Genomic DNA, 27,885 nt, shown 5'->3' with positions numbered 1-27,885 from the left:
GAGGTTGGCACAAACAGACTGAAGTGGCCCCCTGGCAGCAGAGACTTTTCCGTAACAGCATTTAGTGGGTGGTGCAGCTTGATGCTGCAGTGATAAGTGCTCCACAGATAAAGATATAAAGTTTGTAAGCCTTTGTACCTCGAAACTTTCTAGGTACAAATCTATTTTTCCAACCTTAAAAAGCGAAGATTACGGACACAAACATTAAATTAGAGCACATCTTTTTTAATCCCATCCCATCACAGGTACACCTGAACTCAGTATTTTTAAGCAGCTCCATCAAGTGTCCGCAGAGAACCTAAACCCAAGCTGCCTCTCCCACCACAGACACACTTCATGGGTCACTGAATGGGTGGAGACTGTGCGTTTTTGGATAGTTAGCCGAGGGACGGAAATAACCTCCTGGGTTGGGCTCTGCTGCGTTCCATGACCACTGACGACGGCATAGTTTACACACCGGGAAGCAACATGTTGCAGATACCTAAGAGGATATGTTTCGGGTTTAGATATATTTATAAGGATCACTGCTTTGCAACCCACTATTCTTGTGGGTTTGAGCAGAGACAGGTATCAGTGTGATGTATCAGGGATACAGTTTATTGTCGGGTATTCAGACCACGGCACGAGGAGGGGGAACATGCTGTTTCAGGTGCTGGTGACACCATCAAATGATTCCTGAAGAAGAGCAAATGTACTGATCAGAGTTTTGAAGGCTCATCAGATACTTCTCCGCTGTATAGTTTTATAAGGCATTTGTATTTTAATGCACAGAGAGCAGCAGGACTCCTTTTTTATTGCATATCCCGTAGAACAAGGACAGTTAAATCAATTCAGGATGGTTTAAGCAGAGCTCATTGGATCCTGTGACTTACAGGCGTGTTGTTCAAGTGCAAAATAACATTAAAATGAGTCGGCAGATGTTGAGTTCAGCTGTGTGAGAAAACTGTGTGAATTTAGTGTTTTGGTGCTATGAATAATCGTAAGCCAAATAAGTAATTTGGCATAGCTGTTTTGAAACAATTTTTGAAAGGACCCACAAATGCAAATTGAGGGGCTAGTATTATAATATTGTAAATTTCACGTCATTACAATTTCAGTTTTTCCAGTATATTGAAAATCCTCCAATTTTGAGCAAAATACCTCCAATTTAAAAATGACTCTTTTGTGAAGTTCATAAAAGGTTGTTCTTCAAGGACATGTAGTATTCACATGTCTGTATATTGTATATGTATATTAATTTAAAAACATTGTAATTAATTTCAAAATACAGGGATCATCTTACTGCACATGACACTTTCACCGCTGGTCTTTGTAGTGTATTTGAGTTAAAAACCACCCACCTACTCAGTAGGTATGTATTTATCACACAGCACGTATCAGCCTGGTCTGCAGTCAGCAGAGACTGGGTGTGTTCGAGTCTGTCATTTAAACCCACCCATAATCAGATCCACTGGAGCACAGCCGGACCCTCTGAGTCTGAAACGAGTGTTGTTTTTGCTCTGGACTGTGATTCACTTCAAAACATGAAAACAAAAACTACAACATAGCATAAAATACACAGGCTGTAAAAAGCACTGATACTAGGATTTCCTTTTATTTCATAGTAAAGTTTAGTACTTCCATCATATAGAAGCAGCACTAGGTTATCCCCCTTTGGTAAACTTTGATTTCATTGGTCATGAGACTTTTTAGTTTAGACTTTCTATCAGAAACAAATTTGAAAACAGAATCCTGAAATGTAATCTCACAGATCGGACAAGGCTCAAAACTGCACCAACACTGCCCACCAGTGTTAGAAATCTGATACTGCAGCATCACAAATGTGAGCCTTCAGGTAGAGCAGCTCAACCTTAACTCATAGCATTGCTTTTATTCTTTTAAATGGCAGGTAGTGAGGCTTCGCTGTGTGCTTTAGAATTTAATTTGTACGTAGACATGTCTAGGAAGTTCCTGTTACTAAGTTTAGATTACTTGGGCTGTTTGAGCAAGCAATAAAATGTTGTGCTTCCCTTTTTTTATAGCTTGCCTAAGCTAATTCATTTGGCCCCGAGTCTATATGTGTTTTGACAAACTGGGGTTTTCCAACATTTTTGATGACTTTACAATCCATGCAACTAATTCAGTTTGATATTTCTAGCACTGTAAACAATGTCTCCAATCATAATTAACACATTACAGGGGGATTAAATTTATTTCAAATGATCAAATTGTGATAAGTGTGTGAAAAAACTATTTTGCACTGGAGTAATTCAAATAATGACACGTGGTATGAAAGACGTTTTTATTGAAGTTAAAAGATAAGCTTTTGATACTACACAGTGTGTTATTAACTAGTTTACGCGCCAAATGGAAAGTAAATTGTGACATAATCCTCTGCCTAACATTACAACAGCCTATCAAAGTCACCTGCAGCAGTCTAAACTCTGACTCTGTAAACCTGCTCCCCAGGACAGCTATCATAGCCATGTAATTAATAGTTTCAGTTACTCCACACAGTGGAAAGTAAAGACTTTATTTCCCTTAGGTCCACTGCAGACTTTAGATTTTATTTGCTTATTTCAAAGCAGTCCAGAGAGGATTTTTTAAAATTATTTTCTTGTTTACAGGCACAGGAAACCTGGTTCAGCATCAATTATTTTAAATTCCAGAAAATTACAAAAGCACTCAAACTCCCTGAGATGAACTGGGATGAAAACTCCCACTGAGGCTGAAGCTGTGATTCACTGAATCGATCCCTTTACACGAGTCACTGCAGGAGACAGAAAACATGACGTTCACCACTGACCTGACGCCAATGCTGAAACAGCGCCCCCTACAGCTATTGGGAGTACATGATAGAAACCACGTGATGAAAGTTAAACATTCATGTCTGACTCCTTTGCTCAGATACTGCTGGAAAACCTTTACCAGTAGATATGGTGTGCATTTGTGTGTATGTTTTTTTATCCCATCATAACGTTTTCCTGGTATATACAATATAAGACAGTACAAAAAGCTGCTGATCATACAAACCTTTGCAGCTATCGATGTGAGGGATTCGCTGACCAAACAAACTTCCTCTCACTTCAAGAAATACTAATATGCTGAATGAATTATTTATGTTATCAATCTATAACACTGACTCACTGCAGCTACCCCTCATTACTCAAGGCTGCAGTCTTTGAGGCACTGAAGAAAAGAAAAACACTTCTGTATGCAGGCTGTGTCAGAACAAAAAGACACAACCACTGGACCCATCACTGCATGACCAGTGTCTGCACAGACACGTGGACTGTAACCTGGAAGGAAACAAGACTGCAAACCTTCACCACACTCTGAATGTTTACTGATCTAAATATATATTTACATTTAATCTGTCAGGAAATCAGCAGCTGAGAAGATCAGGGACACCGCTACCTTCACCCACAGATTGTTGCAGGAGGTCCTGCTCACACTGACAAATATAATGTGAGACGTGTTAACGTCTTTATCTGCAAATATCTACAAACTAATCCTGCATACACCTTTGCCCATGCTGTGCATGTAATGAACTCTAAAAATTCCTAAATACTTCCTGCAGTTGGCATATTTCACAGCTCACTGAGCTCAGCTGAATATTCCCAACTTCTGTTGGCATTTTTCTGTAGTGCACAACAATATGGCCTCAAATTGGCATCTCTGTACCAGTTTAAGAATAAAGAAAAGCAACTCTTTTTGGTGCTATTTTTGGCAATCAAACTCTTGGGGTTTGTAAGTACATCAGAATATTATAATACTGTGATACCAGCCAAATGTAGTTGAAAGTTGAGCTTAATATTTCCAGCCAGTATTAGCCCGTTTCATATGTTTTTTGTATCCATGTGAATGCTGGTGTGAAAACATACAACCATAAGGCAGACAAAGATGCTTGGATAAAATCTAGCTGTCTAACAGATCAGCTTCAACGTTACTTAAAACCGGCCCAAAATATGGAGCATATGTTGGACTCTCTTTAAAAAACTGTCTATATTCTCCGTTTTTTTCTGATGAAATAAGAGCGTGGCACTAAACCTCAGCAGTCTAGCAAACACTCTGCTAAGAGGTTGGCTGTTGCTGATTTTAAGCTCAGGGGTTTCCACATTATAGCTGATCAATTTTCATGCATTTCGCACTTCACTACTAAAATCAAAGTGCGCTGTGTCGAAGTCAGAAACAATGACTGACGTGTGTCTGTTAAACGTAACAGAAGTCTTTGAGGTTTGAGTGCTGGGTGAGAGGAGTGCTGTAGTCCGAGTTCCAGTCTCTCTCAAAGACAGCCTTCAGCTGTGATTGGACAGTTGACTCAACAGACTGTGACGCCGTCTGGTTGACAACCAATGCTGAGCCAGCCGTGTTCACAAAGTAGTCTCCTGACCAGTTGGATGTACCTGAAAACAGAAAGCCACAGATTATATTTAAGCACATGATCTTTTTTTTTCTGAATGACTGATTGGACAGATGATAATAAAGTATGTGTGACTAACGACATGCTTAGAAAAGCAGCCATCAGCTTGGCTTTTAACACCTCCAACAAGTATTCAAGTTCAGTATCATGATGTATTTTCTCATCTGTATTTTCTCATGAAAATCAAATTTTTCTGTGTTTTGGGGGATTAATTGTAACTGTAAAATGGGCAGTGTTGGGCAAGTTACTTTGAAAAAGTAATTCAATTATAGTTACTAGTTACTTCTTCAAAAAAGTACCTGAGTTAGTAACTGAGTTACAATATTCTAAAAGTAATTAATTACTTGGAAAAGTAACTATTGCGTTACTTAAAAAACAAACAAAGAACGTTTAACCCCCTGGGGTCCAGGGTATAATTGGCCATTTTTTTACTACTCTTGATTTTCTCTCCACATTTTACCTTTAAAAACTATTTGCTTTGCCTTGTTTGGTATCATTCTTTTTAGCACAACCTCGCGTGCCTGAATTTACAGTTATGTTCTCATTTTGTCATACTGTATAACCAGAATTGATCTAAAAATCAGACAAAAACCATAAAATCAGAGTAGAAAAAGTTATATTTTTACTGTAACAACCATAAACATGTTTAATGAATCATATTTCATAACTTCAAATGCAAATATTAATTGTCAATTTTAAAATCCTCTGCACAAGTTTTGCAAACAACAAAGTTATTTGCATCCATTTACCTTTTACCCTTTTTTTAAATAACCATTTCAAACTATTTACAGAACAATCAGCTGTTCTTCAATAAGATGCCACAAATTATTTGTGCCACTCCAAAAAAATCATTTCTGTCCATTATAAAGGAGAACATCACAGCCTGATACCTGCAGGTCTGACAGCAGCAGGTGTATCACTGCTGTTTCTACCTGGAGACAGCAGTCGCCTCATTGTTCTGACACACAACACAAAACTATCCACAACACTACACACTGACTACACAAGACAACACATGAACTACACACTCCAAACACACTAAACTTCACAAATCTCACATCTCAAAACTCGCTCTCTCTCTCTCTCTCTCTCTCTCTCTCCCCGTCACTCCTAAAACTTTTTTTTGTTTTGTTTTGTTGCTCATAAGCAGAGAGTGCTTGCTAGCGCTAACGTGGCGAAACTATTGAGGAAAAAACGCCGCGTATATCTTGTTTATCACGACTCTGGTTTTACGTGGCCTATCAACACAATTATAAACTGGCACCTTGTTGCTTTGTCTTTAAGTGGTCATGTGATTGACTTACCACGACTACTTTATTCTTCCTCAGTCAAACAGCAGCACTCATGCGATTGTTTTGCCCCCTGAGCTCCAGGTGTTGTGCTAGACAGCGATCGTGATTACCGTCCGCGGGAGCGCGCAGCTGCTTAAAGCTGTAGCGTCCAGATTACTTACAGCTACTTCCGTGCAGCTGATATAAGATGCGGTAAGCTGAACACAGTTTCAACCGTCTGTTTGTTGAAAAATAGTAACGGACCGCGTTTCCTTGTTAGTAACTGTAACGGCGTTGTAACGATAGGAATAGTAATTAGTTAGATTACTCGTTACTGAAAAAAGTAACGCCGTTACTTGTAACGCCGTTATTCCCATCACTGAAAATGGGCCATTAAAATTGGTCGAGCAAGTTCTCTATGTGCACTCTTTAAACCATCTTAACGATTTAAAGACAAAAAAAATTATTAGTAAACAAAAAAAAAGTGTGCCTCACCTATGTATGCTATCTTGTCCGTCACCATGTACTTATTGTGGTTAACTCTTGCAAAGGGAATCTCCTTCTGCTTGGGGGTGGCAGGCACCACAAAGAGCCTCTAAATAAAGAAAACACAAAGTCATAAGATAATGTTTTTACTTAAGAATAAGCGCCATACAGCGTACAACCTCCTTTCCCAGCGGGAGATGATGCTTGACCATAAGAGCCACTCACCACCTGGATGTCGAGGTTATTCTTGGGGTCATAAACTGAGGCCAGAGACTTCAGGAAAGAAAACATGACCGGCTGTGTGCTGTTCCAGCAGCTGATCAGCAGTCGCACTTTAATCCGCTTCTCATATGCAACTCGTCTCAGCTGCGTGTCAATGTCCGCCCAGTACCTGCAGAGGGCGCCACACACAGTGCAAGCACAACGTTAAAAACTTAATGTTTCTCACTTCCTTTCAGGATGATTTGATCAGGATATCCTGATGTTTTATTGTGCAAACATGTTCATGTTTACTTCTTTTACTGTTTTATTTAATGATAATTGAGGTTTTTGGTTTTTATTGACTTGACTAGAGTTGATGTAGGACCATAAAAGAAAAACACACTAATTAAATTAATCAGCAAAAACAACGATCAACTGTTTTCCTGTAGTTACATTTCACAACTATCAAAAAAACTGCACCTTTTAGGATGTGAAAACTCCATGGTGGGCAGGTAGTTCATGACAGCGATGTAGACAAAGCTCTCAGCATCCTCCACCACACTGAGGATGGACTGAAGGTCTGAAGTCCTGCCGGCTGCACATAAGGATGGAGGGGAACTCTGATCCAGCAGAAAAAAGGATTATTAGTTCATTTTAGAAACATTTTTTAAAATACAGAAAACTACAATATGCTAAACTACAAAAACTGGATGAATGTACGGCTATGTGGGACTGTAGGTTGATTTAGTAGCCTCAGTGGTACTGTATTTAAAACATTACATTTTAAAGTAAAGTAAAAAGGTTTTGAATCTTGAATCCTGGAAACGTGAGTGCTGTAAGAGAAACCAAAACTCTGTGCTGAACATTGTTTTCGAACAGCTCTGGAAACCCCCCGGCCCTGCATCGCCCTGAAAGAGGTGTTGATATCTGCCCATTTCTGTGACTGTAACAGAAACCAAACACTCACATCTTCTTTCAGTACTGATGGCAGACTGTACAGGAGTGAGAAAAGGGTAAAGATGTTTTTTTCTTACATTTTCTACTTAACTGTATGTGGTTAAGTGACAAATTGTGGTTGCACATTGCATGTTTACAAGCACATCGCTGAAAATGTCCCTCCCTCTCTGCATGATGTGACCATCTAGAAACACCTGTTATTTCCCACATGGTCAGAAATGAAACCTTAAAACTACTTAGAGGTGATTAACTGGCTCTTATGAATCAACATCAAAAGAAAATCCCGCTCACCGACAGATAGACGTTGGATGGCGTGTTGTTAAGAGGCAGCTGGAGGGGTGTATCCTTGTTGTACATGGTGGAGAACCTCTCTGGCCAAGGTGATGGGATTGACTTGCTCTCCCCCAGAAACCAGTAGGCTTCAAAGATCTTACTGAGGTCTGCTGCCAGGCAGCTGCAGTTGTAGACCACCACACCCAGCTCCTTCACCTGGAGACCAACAACAGAACATTATTTACATTCTTTTTTGCCAGTTTTGCATTTTTAAAACTGCAGAAAACAAAGAGGAAATAAGAAATGTTGTTCCTTCACTTCTGCCCCAGTTTACATTTCTTTGGCCTACTATTAAGCCGGTACCTTTTCTGATTAGTTTATCAGAAATACGGTTCTGGGACTTTAGTGCAATCTTGTAAAAACAGGATGCGAATGAAAGCTCATGACACCTCAGCAAAAATCTGATTGAGAAATGTAAAAGGGAGATGTGGTTTACCAGATTGATGGTCCCACATTAAACAAGTGTAGACTAAACAGTTCAGCATGTGACTGAAACTTTATACCAACACAAAAACTTCCTCTTGAAAGCAGAAGAAATGGGACAGAGTCAGTGTCAGTATTTGGGCGGGACTACCGACACTGACGCTGTTTATAGGTTTACAGGCCTGTTAGAAAAGCCTCAGATGATTCTTATTGGTGGAGCCCCGTAATTCATCCTGTGTGAAAAAAAACTACTTTCCACTTTAAGACCCCCTCCCCATCATTCCCATTAAGCCGCTAGTTCACAAATTGTGGGGCACAGACCCAGTGCTGGTGAAGAAAGTGAAGCTAATGTAAATAAAATAAAATAAAATAATAGATTTTTGAGCATATACAGACCATGCTGATATATATATATATAAAAACAACAACAACAAAAAAAAGAAAAACACCCAGCACGCCCCTGCGGGCGGTTTTATCCTTCAAGCTCGGGTCCTCTACCAGAGGCCTGGGAGCTTGAGGGTCCTGCGCAGTATCTTAGCTGTTCCCAGGACTGCGCTCTTCTGGACAGAGATCTCCGATGTTGTTCCCGGGATCTGCTGGAGCCACTCGCCTAGCTTGGGAGTCACCGCACCTAGTGCTCCGATTACCACGGGGACCACCGTTACCTTCACCCTCCACATCCTCTCGAGCTCTTCTCTGAGCCCTTGGTATTTCTCCAGCTTCTCGTGTTCCTTCTTCCTGATATTGCTGTCATTCGGAACCGCTACATCGATCACTACGGCCGTCTTCTTCTGTTTGTCTACCACCACTATGTCCGGTTGGTTAGCCACCACCATTTTGTCCGTCTGTATTTGGAAGTCCCACAGGATCTTAGCTCGGTCATTCTCCATCACCCTTGGGGGCATCTCCCATTTTGACCTCGGGACTTCCAGGTTATACTCGGCACAGATGTTCCTGTACACTATGCCGGCCACTTGGTTATGGCGTTCCATGTATGCCTTGCCTGCTAGCATCTTGCACCCTGCTGTTATGTGCTGGATTGTCTCAGGGGCATCTTTACACAGCCTGCACCTGGGGTCTTGCCTGGTGTGATAGACCCCAGCCTCTATGGATCTTGTACTCAGAGCTTGTTCTTGACAGCTGCGCGCTGTCTGTCCCGTCTGTGAGTGCAGAACAACAACTCACAAAGCAGCAGTTCGGGGATGACATCACACATATGAGTCCTCTGTAGGCTTATAGGAAAACCCGGACATTTTCATCAATCTCGAAAAACTCCCAGACGCCCTGGACAGAAGTGAAAAGTGGACATGTCCGGGGAAAAGAGGATGGTTGGTCACCCTAACATATATATATGTGTGTATTAGGGAACATAATCAAACGTGGTGAACTTTTGATTCTTTTCTATTGTTAACGGTTGTTGGGAGTGGGTGTGTGGACTTTTTTCAGCTTTTGAAGAGGAAGTCCCACATAAGGTCTGGGCTACCTTTCTTCTGATTGGATGCCCTGATAAGCAGAAGGTTGATTGGCAGGTGGGCAGTGCTGCTGTTCTCATATTCAGAGGTAGGTGGAGGGACATCCACTCTCTTTAACGTCACACCAAGTCAAGAGTAGAAAGAACTTGTTTAATAGTAAATATACTGATAAGTTTACTCTGTTTACCTTTAAACACATCGACTGTACTGAGCATCCACCTCTAACAGCATTTACATGACAGTGAGAGAGAGTCTGTGTGTTTGTGTACCTGTGTGAGGGACCTCCAGTCCATGTTGGCACTGCCAATGTAAATATGCTGCTTGTCCACAACCCAGAACTTGGTGTGAAGAACACCTGTGGTGAGCTCCTTCATGTTTACGGTCCTAATATGGGCTCCTAAAAGTCACACAAAACGAACACTTATTTCATAAAAACTAACAATTCTGAGGGCTGGAAGCATTTTGCTCACAGGACAGCAATACTGCACAATGATAAATGAACATAACATATCGATGATTTGAGACAGAAGAAAGGGATACTCAGTATCTCAGAATAATCCATTTTGCTCCAAGGTAAATCAGAACGTTTATCAGTCTTATGCACTACAAAAAACCAAAACAAAGAAATAAAAACAAAAAATGGTGCTTATGCATAGTTGTATGTTGCAATGCCAGTGTTATTGTTAATGTCCCAGCTAAACTCCCATCACAACCAACCAACTAAACACAAGTGTCGATGAGAGGCTCACAGACTTCATATGATATATCATGTCACCTGAGTCGTTGAGCAGCCTGAGGTCATGCCGTGGCTGTTTCTCCTGTGGTGTGTTGACGGCAATACGAACGGATAAATTCCCCGATAGTTCAGCGAGCCTGTTCAGAACAGCCTCACCCTGTGAACACGGCGAGAAAATCACAGATCAGTTATCTGGTTGTTTCACGATAACTGCTTTAGACCAAGGTCAATCGACACAATTATAAGCACTTTTCATCAATTAATAATCAATAACTCTTAAGCATAATTTAATGTTAGAGGAAAAGAGAAAAAGGAAAATGTAGACAACTCCTGCTGACCTGATTGGCTGTCGGCTCATGAGTGTGTGTGTCTTTGTTGGTGAGGGTCCAATAGAAGGAGGCGATGTCGACACTGCTGCGAGCCTCGTTCATCAGATTCATCCACGACTGGAAGATGGATGGATGAGTGGTGCTGGAGTTAAACTCCAGGCCTTCGGGAATGCTCTCCACCAACACGATCCTGAAGACAGAGAAGAGCGGGAGAGTCTTTACTTCAACGTCCAACGTCAAGAAAAATGTTTAATACAGAAGGTCAACATGTTCAGAACACAAGTTTAGAAGATCCAGAGCTTCAGAAGAATTTTTTTATATTGCTTTTTTGGTGAATGTAAAAGGTACGACAACTGAGTCCAAAAGCTAGCTGACATCATCATTACACAATTACATGAATTCATGTCAAGCAGATAGTTTAACTAAGCTTTAAACTTTAGCTGAGTTATAGAAGAGGCTGGGTAGAGTATGGATAGTAATGAAGATGCTGTTTCATGTATAATCAAGAATCTGCACTTTAAGTAGTTTTCTTTTGTTGGTATGAAGCTGGATGGATAGAATCATCAGTCAAATTTGATAAACAGTAAGAAAGTTTGCTGGTTTTGTCATAAAATAAGGTTTGAAAAAGCTTTTTGTTTTCCTGGATGTTGAACTCTTCTGCATACGCAGGTGGTGGTTTCTAAATTACACTTACCTGCAGGGATCTGTGCAGGACTCCATGTTAGGCAGACGGAGGCTGATGTCGGGAACAGGGTGGGAAGATGAAGAGGAGGAGGAGGGCCTCGGTATCAGGAGGTTACAGAGCGCCATGATGACCAGCAGCACACTAGCCCCAGTGGCCAGAGCTATCAAACCCCTGTAATACTGAGGAGGGAGGAGGAGACGTCCTTAGAATCTGCATCTCTTGTTCAGTGTTACGTTTATTTCTCTGTCGTTATATTTGACATAAACTGAAAAATCAGTGCGATTTATTAACATTTAAATTGACGAGTAAAAATTCAGGTGTATGTGTGTTAGTGCTCTAACTCACCACCTGTGTTCTCCTGTTGTATTCTTGTCCCCGGGACTCATCCTCCAGCTAACACACAAACACAACCACCACACAAGGACACTGTGAGAACATTCAATCCAGACTGAACCATAAACCTCTATCATACCAAACATCCAGGGTCTCAAAATTGTCACCTCACTAACTGACAGCACCCGCTAGAGTCATGGAAAAACCACCATTCTCTGAACATACAAAGGAAAAGAGTTACATGTCTGGCAGCTTCCTAAACTGGCACTCATTCACCAAATGCTGTCATTGAAAAATGAGTAACATTAATTTAAGCAGTTACAGTCAATATGAATCTAAAGCAACAGCATTTACTGAAACACAATCCTTCACTTCCTCACATGATTTAAAAATGCCCTTGACTTCCAGCATTGGGCACGTCTACAGCATTACAGGAAAAAACCCCAACAACATGCTTGGGATATTTTTCACAACAAAACAGAACATTGACTATACAGCGGCCCCTCGTTTATCGCGGCAGTTACGTTCTAAAAATAACCCGTGACAGGTGAAATCCGCGAAGTAGTCAATTTAATTTTTTTACAGTTATTATAAACGTTTTAAGGCTGTAAAACCCGTCACTACACACTTTTTACACTTTTCTCAGACAGGCATGAACATTTTCACACTTTTCTCTCTTGTTTAAACACTCTCAAAGTTCAAACCTTGGTCGAAAAATAAGTCCAGTATTAAAGAATAAAACCGAAGGAACCCCCGGGTCCTTTTGACAGTGATTGTTGTGTTTTTTGGGGAGAAAACTTACAAACATGCAGTGCAGCACTTCAGAGTCACACTGCTGGCGATCAAAGATTTATGTAAATTTGACAAGCTGAACGCACTCTGTACTGTACAGGAGACACGGCGCCAGATTGATTTGACGATGGTCTACAGCCAATCAGGACGCAGAACACAATACGCTGTTAAAAAAATGCACAAAAAAATCTGCGAAACAGCGAGGCCGTGAAAGGTGAACCGCGTTATAGCGTGACCACTGCACACAGCTTTATAACTGACCACTTAATTTTCTATGCACAAAGTGACCAGTGATTGCAAAATAATTAATCACTTTATCTCACATCAAAGGGGCGACATTTGATTTCAAACATTTAAAAAAGAATACAGTGAAGGTAAGTGATAAATAATTAAGTAATAATTAATTTAAATAAATATTAAAACCTCATCAGAAAAGGATTAAAAACTGAGATGTTTGTACACTGATGAAGCCCAGATATTAAAGGAACTTTACCTGGTGGTACGGGATGCCGGTCTTCATGTTCACGGAAGAAATGAGCTCCGTCCTGTCAGCTCACATTCACTATGTTGCTCTGCAGCTCTGAGACCAAACAAGAGGAACAAAACACAAACGTTACTTCAAGTCATCATGTGTCAGGGGTAATCACATGATGACTCAACCAATCCCGAAGCTGCACCCAAGGAAACTTTGCTACACGGTTTAAAAAACATTTCATTCCAAGTTTTGGCTGTAATGATATCTGTAAACAGCACCAGCAGCAGTAGATATTCATTTAATGCTATTTAACGGTACATGGCTTTGAGAAAGGACGGACCTGCACAGTTTCTATCTGACTTAAGAGGTTCTCATTAACTTAAAGTAGCAGTGTAGTTTTCAACAACATAGCAGTCTCAAACACAACCAAACGTGGGACACACACCTCAGCTTGTCCTTTACACACTCAACAAAGAGAAGGTTCTAGGTGTTTTCACCACCACATACACAGAATGAACTGCACCATCTCCAGCACAAAGACAGCTCCAGCTGCTGAAAAGCTGCCTGCAGGGTGACAGGGCCTCTGAGCTTACAGCTAGCAGCTAGAAAAAAGGACCCCCATAAACTTACGAGTACAGAGATTAAGGATTAGATTAGTGTATTTTGTACTGAAATCAAATCTGATTAAACACAAAAACTTGATAAAGAGAGAACGTGATGCTTCTTTACAAGATCTGACTACATCAAAGACAGAGGAAGTGCCGTGACTTGGTAGAATTGCGATATCACTGAGCTGGAAGTCACAAGAGTCAAAGAAGCATGTGATACTGCATTGTGAAGCAAAAGCATTTTCGCTCTGAGTCATGCACAAATATTTGGAAATGTTTCAAGTCACACTTATGAAAGTTTTTATGAAAGTAGAGTCCATTGTGGTCTATCACAGACATACTGCTATACAGGCTGTCTGACCTGCACCAAGATATTTCTCTACTACTCCCAATATATATGTGGTGAAAAGTGCTATTACATTACAGCACAGTGTGATGGCTGATAGCTTGTTTGTAATACACATTGCTCCAAAGTCAATTAAAACGACCGCATCATTTTGAACTTTTAATATAACACACTGAACACATTTATACTCTTCAGGCCACTGGAAGTTTTCGCTCCTTATAAAGCGCAGTCAGAAACAAGCTCTTTAACATACAGGACATATTTCAGGTAACCGGCTCTTCCTGAAAAATGATTTCAAAGACGGGAAACACATTTCATGCTAGAGACATATTTCTGATCAGAGAGGAACACATGACTAATATTTTAGTTTCACACGCTGTTGTTGTTGTTTTTTTTAAGCATATGAAGAAATTTCTTAAATTAAGAAAAAGCAGACGAATGAAATGAAATGCTTAATTATTGCTAAAAGCAAAACGGTCCTGACTTCATTACACAAAGAGTCTTTGAGTGTTTTGTTTGTATCAAATTGTAAATTTTACTAGCTTTGACATGTTGAAAATATAATAATAAAACATGTTTAAGGGCCAAATGCATCTAAGAAACACAAGAAGAACACTACCAGTTTTGCTGGTGACCCGATTGATGTTCAGAAGTTTTTTAAATTTCACTTAAACAAACCACAGAAAGAGAAACTGCTTTTCACGTTCAAGTAAACATCCACACATCTGCTCTCAGTAACAAATCAAATAGACTGTTTAGTCCTTTTCAAGTTGCTGGCTTAGAAGAAGCATAATAGCTTTGAACTGAACAAAAAAACTGTAGTTTATGAACCAAATTTTGTCAATTCCATACAATGAAACTCACTAAGACCATGATAGATTTAAAAAAAACAACAACAACTTTTGATGAAAATGCATTGACTTCTGTTAAGGTAACACAGACTCTTTGTTTTGATAATGACCAACCCAGACCTGTTCTGAAGCAGGGAAACCTCTGACCTACTACAGTTTCCCAGTTTGAAGTAATCAGAAGGTCCTGGGTGAAATTTTGGAGCTGAATCACAGACAGAATAACCTTGAGTTGCTTTGAGCAGACTCACTCTGTGATCTTAGTGGACTTGTGTCAAACTCCTGCGCCTTCTGTGGGACATGACACACTGAACAATGCTGGAACATCAATATAAGAAACTCGAGTCTGGAACATGTTGAAACTACAGGTTAGCTCTAAGTGTCATACTGTTATAGCACCATATTTAATTTTATTATTTTAGCTGTACTTAATAAAGCAAACCCCAAAAGCCCCCTTGGCTCAAACTGCATCTGTTAGCAGTGGACAAAGAAGAGTTTGTGCATCTGTGCAGAGGAACAAATGAATTAGAATTAGAGAAAACAACTCAGAGAGGAAGAAGTGACTCACGATTTTTAGCTCAAGTTGTAGCGAGTGTGTCAGTGAGTGTAAGGAATGCTAAATCACTAAATTACCTACCTACATCATTTTCTGACGTTTAACTTAGATAACACAAGTGTGGTTAGCCAGCAGGAGGCTAAAACATGAATGCAGTTAAATGTGGGTCACTCTGGAGTTTGGCAAAGATCAAATAAATTAAAAACTACACATTAAGTAAAGCACAAATTATTAATTTACCATGAGGGAAAAGTCTTTGTTTAAACTCCCAAACTGCTAACAAACACTGTAGCCTGGATCTGTGTTAGTCGGCCGACGGAGAGTCGCTGACGATGCAAAACAAAAACAGTTCGCTAGAAGCTCTAAAGAACATTTAACCCACCTGCTACTATGCGTTCAGGTTAGTTACAGTCCATCACACAGCGACGACGACATGTGCAGTTTACGTACAGTGGCATTTACGGTTAATATTCATTGTTAGTTGCAGGAAAATACAAAAAGAGAAGCACATTTAAAGCACTTGTTTTGTTTCACTCCCGTTTTGGCAACATGAGTGAGCAGGTCATGTGATCCGTGCAATCCAACCAATTAGAGTGACGTTTTCGCGTGACGTACTATATGGGCCTTACTGTAATGTAATTCTCCCTTTTCACCACAAGATGGCGCAAATAACACAGAGAAAGCGCTTACCTGAGTGAAGGATTGACGTTTAAAGAAATTGATTTTATAAGGACATTAAAGGTTTGTCCACTGGGTGAAGTGTTACAGGGTTTGCAGCTCCACCAGGTGGTAAGACGAATAAACAGAAACGCTAACCCCCTTAAAAAAACGTAATGAAATACTGGAATGGGATTGACCTTCTACAGCAGAAGCCGAAATAAGAAGCAGGCATGATTTTGTGAGCTGAGGTCTAAAAGCTAATCTCCTCATATCCATCCGCCAGTTGCACTGCGGTTCTTTTTCTCTTCTGACACAGGTGATTTTTGCAGACTTTAGTTTTAACTGAGGGATCAGGTCACATGCTGTATTGCATACTTCTAGCTGAGATAAGCTATCAATATTTGACTTAAGCTTGTGACCCCTCAGTTTTATGCAGGAGAGAACAGATCATTGCACTTTCCACATTTTCATTTAGTTTGACACCTATATCTTCACAAATAGCACAGATTGGGGGTTCTTGATCCTTTTTTATTGTCTTATGCAAAGTTTCCGTGTTTCACAATGACTGGTGCGGCACTAGTCACATCTACTGATGTCAGCTGCTTATGTTTATGTGTTGTGCCTCAGTTTGTGTGGGGCTATGGTTAGGGCTGGCACCTCACGGCAGAGTGTTCTGGGCCTGGATCTTCTGTTCTGTATGGGTCTCCTGCAGGTGCTCAGGCTCTGAAGACATGCATGTTAGATTACTTGGTGATTGTAATCTGGCCTTAAGGATATGGAATAAAGTGCACTGCAGTGCATATGTGTTTAAAAGTAAGCATGAAAACCTCTTTCTTCATCACCAAAAGAGGTAAATAGCAACATAAATGAAATTAACAAAAATATCCCCACATGAGCTGACATAAATCCAACTAGCCAAATTTCTTGTTACTTTATATGTATGGTTTCAGTTGTAATGGTAATACTAATACATTTCTTCTTGTTTACCAGCTTTGTCAGCATATCTAATAGTGTAAGACGTGTGCATGCTTGTCTTTGTTTCTTCTTAGCTCCTATGCAGCTGCGCACAGTTTTGAGCAGCAGTGACAATAAACTCCAGACAAAGCCCTGAAGGTGTTTGCACAGCCACAAAATAAAGAGGCTGGTTAACAGTTTTACACGGCAGTGTTCCCATGTCTCTCTCTGCTGACAGAATAAAACAATGATGTGAACCCAAATACATATTTTGTATCTTTTAATTTGAAGTGCATTGATTTCACATGCCAAATGTTTTATCTCACCCCTTCTGGAAGAACTAGAAGTACACCACTTGGTGGCCATCTTGAAATGCCTCTGGGTACCTATTTTGGCAGGTATTTTGATGTATTATTTAATACTCAGGTTTAGCATATGAATGGTGAATTTCTTTGAGTGCCATGTTTCCAGTATATTTCTCTGCCGTGTTCCCACAATAACAAATAAATGAACACATTTATTTGACTGTGGCTTCTGCTGCGGTTTGAGTTTTAGTGTTAACTTGTCCTCCGTCACTCACTCAAACTACACGTGAATCCTTCGTTCCAGGGTTCTCAAACTGTGAACCGCAGGCCAGTTGTTGCCCGTGGTAACATTTCCTGCAACCCACAGGCATCACAAAGACAGTTATTTGAATTCATCCATCATTCACCATTCATTGTGGGCATTGCTCTTAGATTCCAGCTCTTTTGGCCTGAAAGCAAAGTAAACCTCTTCAGCAATGACATCTGGTGTTGAGACATGTGGCCTCATTCATAGCCATAAAAATGAGATAAACCTACACAAAAATGAAAATTAACAGCATAAACCATCTGAGGATTACGTGGTGTGTTTATTTTTCCTTTGTGTTTCCTGTCCTCAGTCATGCTGGCTTCCTAACTTGGCACTTGGCAAAGTTCTTCTAGAAGCAAGCCTCAGCCATCTCGAAACACCTCCGTGCTCTTAATCGGGCAATATTATTAAAATTACTTTCATAACTTTGTAAAAATTGCATGCATAGAATCACAGAATCATCATTGCCTTGTCTCTCTCTTTTATAATCCTACAGGGGGCATTGTAGTGTAGATACAGACTTTGGCCTTTCATTTTGCTCCTCACACATGAACGCTGGTTGCAGATGGAGGCAACAGGTTGGATAACAGTAGAGAGAAGAGGGACAGAGTGCAATTTATTTACACCGGCAGCTCACAATACAGTGACTATTAAGATCCATTAAAAACAGGGGATTGTGCGTTCATAAAAAAAGGGAGTGGTGAATGGTCATATTTTCTTTTGTTAGCGGTGAAACCTGCTGTTTGATAAGAAAGAAAGAGGCCAGAGCTAAAAAATTCCATGATTATCACTCACACCTTTCCTCTCCTCGCTGCAGCGTTCCTACTTAAATTGTAGCAACGTGAATGTTTGCACTACAGAACAGCTTTACTATTGATTAGCATTTAAGTGTTCTTATGGCTGCCTTGAGGTGTGTTATGCATAAATGTGCTTTAGTGTAACCATGGAGATGGGCTCAGAAAAATCGCAGACAGTTTTATTTTTTTACAACAATGAAGGGAGAGTTATGGCGAGGTTATAAAAAACTGACCCGCTTCACTTCCGCTGTGAAGGGCTTTCCTCTTCTGGAGAACAACTTCATCTCTTTAGATGTCTTGTTATGTTTATTTGTCCCACTAGTTTCTCATTTTATCTGTTTAATCCAACCGAAGCTGGTTTATCTGATTCTACATTTCTTGTTATTTTAATATTCATTAACAAAGAGAATGAATTTTGCTGCTGTTTGCTTTGTTTTGGTGATATTAGTCATGCTCAACATTGAATCATTCATAGAATTCTTGGTTAGTGCTTCACATATTCTCTTCATGTGATGGCTACACAGCACCACATTTTCTTTTCTAACTTCCTGATTCTCTAGAAGCGAGGCTGGCAGGACGTTGACACACTGCTGAGGTTTTTTCCTTTTGGAGTATCAGTGGTGGTGTAATACTACGCCAGGATTGATTGCGGTGAGTCACTAACTCTCCATAAGAGTTGTGGCTCTGAGCTTTATTACTAACAGCACGTCAGATATTTTATCATTGTAGCTCTGCTGCTTTTTGCTTAAATCACTTTCATTTCCTCTAAAAAGGTAATATTCTCTTGGGGGATCCAAAAGTAGTTCGTTGGTTTAATGTGCTGCATATTCTCCCAGACAATTCAAATCTTTCTTATGTTGTATATGTCTGTATCTTGTCCGGGCCCATTCACGCTTCTGCATGTGAGGCATGACGATGCAAAACAGGTGATGCAAAAATAAATAAATAAAAATAAGCATTCCAGTGTCTTCTCGCTAACTTCACTTAGTTACACAAATAAAACAAGTGATTCTGTTTCTAATGTTTTCACACCTTTGTGGGACTTCAGATTATTCAAATAACCCTCCTGTTTTCCTGAGCAGTCTGCCCCAGGTCTGCTATTACTGGCTGTGGGGGCCATAAAAAACACTGACATCACCACAGCAGGTTGATAACGGCTGGTGTTAATGTTAGTGGCGTCACCACTTTTTCAGATGGAAAAACTTGAACGCAAATTTTTCCATTCAGCAAATGTCAGAATTCTGTTTCTTCAGTCTGTTACATTTCTTTTTCTTTTTAAACCCCCATTTTTATTACTGCTGATGAAAATCAACAAATAAGATACTGATATCTGCATTTAATCACAAAAAATCTAAACTTTCGAGTTTAGATTTAGGTTTTAAAGCTGTCCTGCACCCCAGCCGCCACACTATGAAAACAATCTGCAATCACTTACCCTTACACCAAAACCTGTTCTTTGTCTTCTAAAAACAATATCAGTGACTGAATAATTTGAGTCACTTACACGATGAGCAAGCACTTTGGCAAAAGTGGGAATGAACTCCCTTTTAACAGGAAGAAAACTCTGGCAGAGCCAGGGAGGGTTAACCATCAGCTGCGACCGTTTGAGGGTGACGGGAGGAAGACAGTGATTAATTATAACTAAGCAAACTTTATCAGAAACCTCAATTAAAATTTAAGTGATTATAAAAAAACATAGTCATGTTTTTTAAATAGATAAACTGAGAAGTCACACTTAAAAATATTCCTCTTTATGTAAACTTTACACATCCCCCAGTTTCTAGTTTAGGTACAAGCCCAGTTAAATTGAATTAACTGTCATTTTTCATACTGAAAACAAAATAAAGAGAAACATTAGCAGGGGATTTGTGGAGTAACAAACAACAAATAAACCAGTTAATTTGGCTTCTTTTTACTCCAGTTTGAGGTCTCGCACAACAATGGCCCTTCTTTTCCTCTGAATATGAGGTCGGAGAAGGTGTGGTTGTTTTATATTCACGGAGAATTACTGACAGTACGAGTGTAACCATGTCAACAGATACGACAGAGAGCATTAAGCGTTGTTTGTGACCTTAATATTGCTACTGGCGAGCCATCAAAAATGATCCCTCCCATCGTTCTCACATCCTGTTCGCTCTGCTGTGGTCAGGGAGGACAGGAGCATTCACTCCAGGACAACAAGGCTGTGAATATCTGCCAAACCAAGAAAACCACAACCTGTGACTTCTAGATGTAAACTTGCTTTTTATGACGGCTTTTATTACGCACAAGGTTTTTATTCTGCTTCTAATGTGAGCATTTTATTTGCCACTACTTTTTAATTATGCTTTCTTTATAATCCAAATTCATTTATGACCCATGCTTATTCTATTTATTACTGTTTATTATATGTTGCACCAAATATTTACTCGGACTGGCATATGTGGAAATGTTATTTTGTATTCATGCTTCACCGTAAAATCACAAATAAAGTAAATTTGTGTTTTCAGGTTGTTTGTAGCGAGTCTTTCAAAGTTGCCTGCAAGTGTTTCTAAATGCTTTGCATACAGTTACAGTTAGACTGTGACACAACTCTGTGTGTGTGTGTGCATGTGCTTAGGTGTGTGTGTGTGTGTGTTGGAGACTGTATCAGAGCAAAAGATGAGATCAGTGATAAGAAGCAGGATAAAGACAGTAATCGGGATCAACGCCAAAATTTAACAGGTTCATTCTCTGCCCATATTCCACCTGTCCAAAAAGTTTCATGGAAGCTGGCCTGGTAGTTTCTGATGGAGGAAACGCGTGAATAATATCACTGCATCACTTAACTTCTTACTTTGTTATTGTCACCTGCTGCTCTCGGTGTTCAGGTGTGTTCAACTGTCAGTTTAGAGTTTACAGGTTACGTTACGGGTCTAACTCCAGAGAACTATTTCTTAATACTAGCACTGGTGTTGTTTGGAAGACGTGTGCCAGTTTAAACATTTGTCAGGTTCTGCCAAAAGCAGAACATTTGAATTGACTCAAAAATCATTTGCAAAAATTACAAAGAACTACTTCAAATACTACATACCAAAAGGAATAATAAGTCTCTTCAATTCTAGACGTAGTTTTTTGCCCCTCAAACTACACTCAATGAACCATGAACATAAAGTTAAATTGATTAAAAATCTAAAACTCTCTTATTAATTGAAGTATTTAAACTCGATCTTCTCCTGCAGGTACATAAAGATCATGTTTTTGTCCCACAGTGCAAATGGCCATAGATCATTGTGGGGGCAGGTTTATATGATAAAGGTCTTATTAAGGTAATGCTAGTGCACACCCACAGGTTAGTACCTGATGTACACTGACTCATGGCTTCCTGCTACGCACTCTGCTTCATTAGTCATCTACCATTGATCTGTTGTTCTCTTGCGTGCTTTCTCTCTCTCTCGCACACGCACACACACACGGACTTTCAGCTTCCAGGATACGAGGAAAGCCAGTCATCTGTGCAGTTAAAGGATGTGCAGAAGGAAGCGGAACGACAGCTCATGCCGCTATAAACCAGTCACCACCCAACCGTCTGTTAGAAAAGCTTCTCAGGTATCTCACCCCTACACATCTCCTGTACCCACTCTACCCAGATCACCTGAATTCAGTTATAAATATAAAGCTTTAAAGCTTTTAAGCCTCCTTTAGAACCAACAATAAATATCCTTACGGCTCATGCTGGTGTTCTAAAAGTTAAAACTAGTCCTCAGAAACATAGAGTTACAACGGCACGCACTCTACCTGAACCACACCTAGCTCTCCCAGTGCAATGTGCCACATTAAAAAAAACACTCCTTGGAGTTGCTCAATTCCTGAAACACGATAACATTTTATGAACAGACTAAAAACTATACATACTTGTGCATTATTCTCAGAAATGGCTGTTGCAATGTCAGCAAATCCCACTTCATCTGCAGATAAAGTCACGTACAGACGCAGGTTCAGCCTGGACAAAAATGAAATATTTCTTCTTTTGTTTTTTTTACCATTTAACCTTTTTATTCTACACTTTTTTACCTTGTATGAACACTTTTTTTCTGCCTAAGACTTTGGTGGCTGAATTAAAAAGTACACGCAGTAACAAGAAAATTGATTTTGACAGAAAGCCAGTTCATTCTGTTCATCCTCCACCCACGTCTGTCTGAGCTGGACCTGATGACCAGGGGTGGGGGAATGTGGGGGAGATATAGGTGACAATGGTCAGAGTGGTGGGGGTGAGTGGGGCAAGAGAACAGCCTGTTCAGTCACAGGTGAAGGCTGATAGATAACCCAAATAGTGAGCTGAGGGGGGTGGCAGTAATACTCTCAGAAATGATAAAAACATTGTCTGTATCTAGTTTGGGGCTTTTCATTCCTTAATCTTCTAGATTTCAACCTGACTAAAGGTGGAGATATGTGGAGGTGTTAAGGAGCTTTAGGACACACCAATCAGCCTTAACAATCATACATCTTCCCACATTTGTGTGGGCCTCTGCTGCATGCCTGAACAACTCTGACCCACTGAGACAAGGGCTCCACGAGAACTCTGAAGGTGCACCGTGGAATCAGGTGCCAAGATGTTAGCAGTAGGTCCCGTAAGTGCTGAAAGATGTGATCCTCTACTGATTGGGTTTTTCCAGGGCATTCCATAGGTGCTCAATCAGACTGGGATTTGGGGGAATTTGTAGCATAAATTACTTTAACCTCTTTCAAGTGTTTTTCATTCCTGAGCTTGGCAGGGTGAATTATCCTGATAAAAAAAGAGCAGTCCTATCAATAAATACCGCTACTGTACTATTAAGAGGTGTATATGAGACACAACTGGTTGTAATTTAGCCCTTTGGGCTGAAATGTCTTCCAGTGAAGCCATTCCCATCACAGTCCCACTGCTCCTGGTTTCTTCTTCCTCCACCTTCACCTCCATACACAGTAACAGCAACTGCTTTATTGAAATATCAGTTTCTCTCAGCTGCTTCTGCTGCACATGGCCTTATAAAATGAAACTGTAAACACTGAGCGGCCTCCACGTTTACTTCTCTGAGCACCAAGGTTTGCAGTGTGAATGCAGCCTTTGATGACATCACTTCACAAACAAACCCAGATGAAGAGATCAGCTACAATATGTTTAGTTTTGCTCCTGATATTTGGAGGTGAGCCATTCCTTTGTTTGTTCATAAATGCAGAGAGCAGTTTGCAGCAGTGGAAGCAGTGTTTGTACCATTTTTATTTTAAATAAAAAGATGTTGAGATAAGATGTTATCTTCGTTGCTAAAGATATCAGACCGCTCAATCTCTAAATCGGTCAAGTTGTCGATTTGAATCACGCACACTTAGTGGAAATATTCGTATTAGCTGCAATAATTCATGATTTGTTGTTATAAATGGAGAAAGCTGCACGCAGTGGGTACAAGCCTTTTGTCTGCAAACGAGAAGTGGTAAAATCTTAGAAAGGACTGAGATAATATAAAAGGAGCAACAGGAGTAATTTGCTGTGGATTTCAAAGGTTTGATGCTTTAAAGACAGATTTTGTTATGGAATATTTTTAACACAAAAATGACCTTTAGACACATTACTGTGAATGCCAACTGAACTTTTTAAGTGGACTTATGGGGCTGTTGCATGTGTTTGTGCATGCTCATACTAGCAACAGCCCCGTTGGTAGTACAGGTCAGATAGAGGAGGTAACTGATTACCCAGTCCAATCGAATGAGGTCTGTGTGTGGGAAGAGGAAAGGAGAAGAAGAAGAGGGAGGTGGTACATCCAGAAGCATATCTTTATGTCCTCATTAGCTTGACTCCTAAAGCTTCCGACCCTAAACTTTACACCCTTACCGTGAATGTGAAGGATTTCCTCTGCATTGTTGTGTTTAACGCGCTTTTGTTCAGTTAAGACACAAGAAAAACACACTCTGGGAGTCGAACCCTTTAAGCAGGTGAAGATTCTGCAGTTTGGGTTTCAAATGACAACATTCAGCAAAGGTTTGAAATGAGGGGACGATTTGCTTTAAAGAAAATCTATTCAAAAGTGAAAAGTAACAAGATGGAAAACTTAAATCAGAAGGTTAAAAGAAGGTGAAACTTTAACCTAAGAAGCTCTTTCTTTATGGGTGCACCATTACATGCAGGGGTAATAACCCAGGGTCACTGTGAACAATGCTGGTCTGTCCTTTTTTTGTAACCAGTGCATCTCTGTTAATAATTTGCCTCACATATATCATATTTTCAGCTACAGACTTGATCTTTTGGTGCTTAAACAGCTTGAATAAATTCCTGATGTTAATCTCACTTCGGTCTCCCTCCTGTCTCACTGTCCAGAACAAGGAAGTAAAACTGAAGTGCTGAGGTTAAAGGTGATATGTGGTTGTCATGGCAGCCTCTTTTAGGCCAGTATCAGGGGTCTTATCAGCACTCTCTAAACGTCTCTGTCTGACAGCGATCAATGTGAATCAACTTCACATTCCAGCTCACTCAATTAAAAGCATTCTGATAATCAATGAGCACATCACGCCTTAATTAAACCAAAGACAGAGCGTTGTTGTTGTTTATATATGACCACCACGACCAGGGCTGGACTGGGACAAAAAATCGGCCCTGGCATTTTTGTTACAGGTGGCCCACCATCTTGTATATGTGTATATATCATGCATGCACATATGTTGTTGGGTTCATTCTTAGTTGCACTGCAGCATGTGACAATAAATAAAAGCTACACTTTATTAGCAGTGGCTCATGGTCAAAGTAGCCATTCATTTGAGCTGAATCTTTGAATCTCTTACTTCCTAATGTTGTCCCTCCATCTATTTTCTTACCACTTTAATTTCACCTTCCTCATCCCTTTCTCACTTCTCCACAGCTGGTGCTTGCTGGTGACTGTGAGGCCTGCTTACTAGTTGTTGCTGATACTACAGTTCACGGTGCAGGAGCCTCGACAGCTAACATGTCTGTAATTTGACACATTTACTGTTTAGTTTCTCTCAGTTTTTCAGCTTTACCTTTTTGCCACTTCTTCCACACTACACTGTTTCTACAAGCTCTGAGTGCACAGCGAAGGTAGGGGAGGGGCCAGTCGTATTAAGAGATTTGATTGGGCCATACAGTGTCAGAAATGAAAATAAACGAATGGGCTGCTGTCAGTGCTTTTAGTGCTGATGCGCAGTGACCCTTCAAACAGGTCCATCGGCCCTAAAGCGCGTCAGCCCACCGGGAAAATGCCAGATTACTAAGACTGTGTAGATTCAACTGGCATCCACTTCCACAGCAGCAGAGGGTCAGCGCGCTCATGTGTCTCTGTTACGTCACTTACGGTATTTTAGAAGCAACAGCAATTTCCCAACTGTTAGATCAATAACCTACAGCGATAGTACAACTGTCTCTGCTACTGATACTTCTAAGATAATCTAATGGTACTATGACTGGTACTAACATTACTACTACTCAGTGGTAAAGCTGCTGTATGCTCTGAGTATAAAGTAGTCGTCACTTCTGTGTCTCAAGAGGGAATCGAGTGCAGAAGCAGCCAGCATGAGGACTCTAGATGACTTTTAGAAGTTTGATTGTACAGAAGTCTGAGAATATAAACCTGCTTCTCCCTCGATTTGGTGATTTGAGTTTATGGTCTCGGCCTCTTTCATTATGAACTCTATTAGTGTAAAAAATAAGGAATGCTTTAGGGTTGAGCTACCATGTGACTGAAAAGTTGCCACTCTATCAGTGGTGATATTGATTTTTCACTCCTCACATGTCACAACTGCTTTCAAAAAAACCAAGACAGTGGCCTCAGAATCTTTAAATGGAGAACTTCAAAGAAAGACATCATGACACAATGGGTGGCATCACAGGGGCTGTTTTATATATGTATGTATATATCTATGTGTGTGTGTGTATGTGTGTGTGTACTTTATACACATTTTGTGGCTTAAACAGGTACAAGAAAACTACACTGTGAAGTATTTACATGGTTCAAAGTGTAGTTATACTTCCATACTTCACACTTTAATACTTGAAAGTTTTCAGTATTAAAAAATTCTTATTGTAGATTTGGATGGTTCTCTTTGGTTATAAAATGAAAAGTGTCATCATACAACCAAGGTTTAAAACATACATATCTTATAAAAGTATCCAAAAATAGTTTTAATGACATCCATTATTTGTATGCAGCACGAGCACCACCAACAAAGGTTGTATAAGCTGCTGCTCCCGTGACTCATCGAGTAACGCCACTGGCTAGCCAATCGGTGGCATGCAGTCTGCAGTTTTCGAACAGCCTTGGATCGCTTGGAACCTCGGTCCAGTAGGTACTAAAAAGTACCTGGTCCCAGGTACTATGACCTAATGGAAAACCCTAAAAACCGCGCCGAGCTGACCTGAGTAGGCACCAATGAAAAAGAGGTGAACTTGTGGTAGTTTTTAATATTTTTGTGATGTTTTAAATGATTAACCAACATCTTGCAGTAAGACTATAATTAAGAATGAAGGCTGTACTGTTCTAACATTTTAAAATAGTGTATTTTATTGGGGGGAGTATTGGTCGTGTGTTCTTACTGTACAAATGATGTTATTTCAGGCATGTGCGCTTCTCACCTGGTAGTTATGGCTACTAGAGTTACAACCTCCGTTTCTTTTCCCTCATGACGTGAACATCCTTACCTGAATTAACTGACACAAACATCAGAAAGAACAATAGTTGTGCCATTAACGTAAAGACAACAAAGCTCCAGTCTCTCTCTCCTGCTCTAATTCACTGCCCCCACCCACTAAAACTCACCCTGCCTTATCAGTGTGCGTCCTAGCCAACCCCCACCCACCCCACCTGTAGCGCCAGGCCACATCGCCACCATTGTTACTCATTAACCAGGACTTCCTTTTATCCAGGCCAGACAACCCCTAGGTCACTGCCCGACCTACGGCACTCAGGTTTCAGGTGCTGCTCGACCACAAAAGTGTAATATCAGCAGCAAAATGTTAAAAAATTTAACTTTTAAGTTGTCACTTTCTTTCCTTTCGTTCTCCTTTTTTAAATACTGATTTTCAGTTTTAATTCTTGCTTTTACTGCACCGTCATAGCCAGCAGCACAGATCTGACAGAGCAGTGATGACTCATTCATCTCAATCTGGTGTTTGATATCAATGATATCTAAGAAGAGCAAGGGGTATTAGTTAAAGGCATGACAGTGTGGGAGGTGTGTATGATAAGGGCCAGAGAGAGAGAGGAGGTAGACAAATTAACCAAAACACAATACTGTTATATCGCAGTGTCTGACAAACATCTCTATGGGTTCTTCTGCTTTTTCCCTCACTGTAGGTAATGTTTACACACAGTTTAGGCACAAAACGAGGACACCAAACTTCCCAAAGTCAGGAACAGTTGCTGTTGTTAGATAATTCTTTGTTTTGTCGCTCATTATGAAGGTCACAAGTCAATCAACTGGTTGACTCACAGTAGGTTTGAATCTTGACAGAAGAAGAAGAATACACCTTGGCCATGAACCCACAGGTATCTGCTGGCACGCGCTTCATCAGCACAGATTCGTCTACCATCTATATGCACTTCAAAACATACTGACTAAAAGCACATCAAATAAAAGTTTGGAAAATAACATGTTGTTGACAGAGGT

At 40.3% G+C, this 27,885-nt stretch overlaps 1 protein-coding gene across 3 annotated transcripts; it reads right to left on the bottom strand.

Moving 5' to 3' along the window:
* Window positions 1-2,267: 2,267 nt before the first annotated feature.
* On the bottom strand, window positions 2,268-15,825 carry pld3 (phospholipase D family member 3). Of its 3 annotated transcripts, none has more exons than XM_003456388.4 (12): window positions 15,636-15,825; window positions 12,914-13,000; window positions 11,641-11,688; window positions 11,305-11,474; window positions 10,620-10,800; window positions 10,321-10,438; window positions 9,815-9,942; window positions 7,609-7,806; window positions 6,841-6,980; window positions 6,385-6,550; window positions 6,169-6,268; window positions 2,268-4,385 (listed from the first exon to the last, which is right to left on the bottom strand). In XM_003456388.4, the coding sequence occupies exons 2-12, from the start codon at window positions 12,938-12,940 to the stop codon at window positions 4,192-4,194; spliced, it is 1,470 nt and encodes a 489-aa protein (XP_003456436.1). In that variant the 5' UTR covers window positions 12,941-13,000; window positions 15,636-15,825; the 3' UTR covers window positions 2,268-4,191. The 3 variants fall into 3 exon arrangements, with proteins under 3 accessions (XP_003456436.1, XP_005461169.1, XP_025754146.1); XM_005461112.4 differs by lacking the exon at window positions 15,636-15,825 and adding an exon at window positions 15,494-15,588; XM_025898361.1 differs by lacking the exon at window positions 15,636-15,825 and adding an exon at window positions 14,949-14,970.
* Window positions 15,826-27,885: the final 12,060 nt, after the last annotated feature.

Source organism: Oreochromis niloticus, linkage group LG14, assembly GCF_001858045.2.
Source record: "Oreochromis niloticus isolate F11D_XX linkage group LG14, O_niloticus_UMD_NMBU, whole genome shotgun sequence".
NCBI lineage: Eukaryota > Metazoa > Chordata > Actinopteri > Cichliformes > Cichlidae > Oreochromis > Oreochromis niloticus.
The sequence above is the reverse complement of the archived record's forward strand: the minus strand, read 5'-3'. Positions and strand labels throughout refer to the sequence as shown.

What these genes read in the sequence shown, in the direction of transcription:
- pld3 (XM_003456388.4), bottom strand. Translation starts at nt 12,940, where the DNA reads ATGAAGACCGGCATCCCGTACCACCAG. An exon ending in TCCTGCACAGATCCCTGCAG is followed by an intron (nt 10,801 to 11,304) that starts GTAAGTGTAATT and finishes CTCTGTCTTCAG; the next exon opens with GATCGTGTTGGTGGAGAGCA. An exon ending in ACTGGAGGTCCCTCACACAG is followed by an intron (nt 7,807 to 9,814) that starts GTACACAAACAC and finishes GTTGGTCTCCAG; the next exon opens with GTGAAGGAGCTGGGTGTGGT.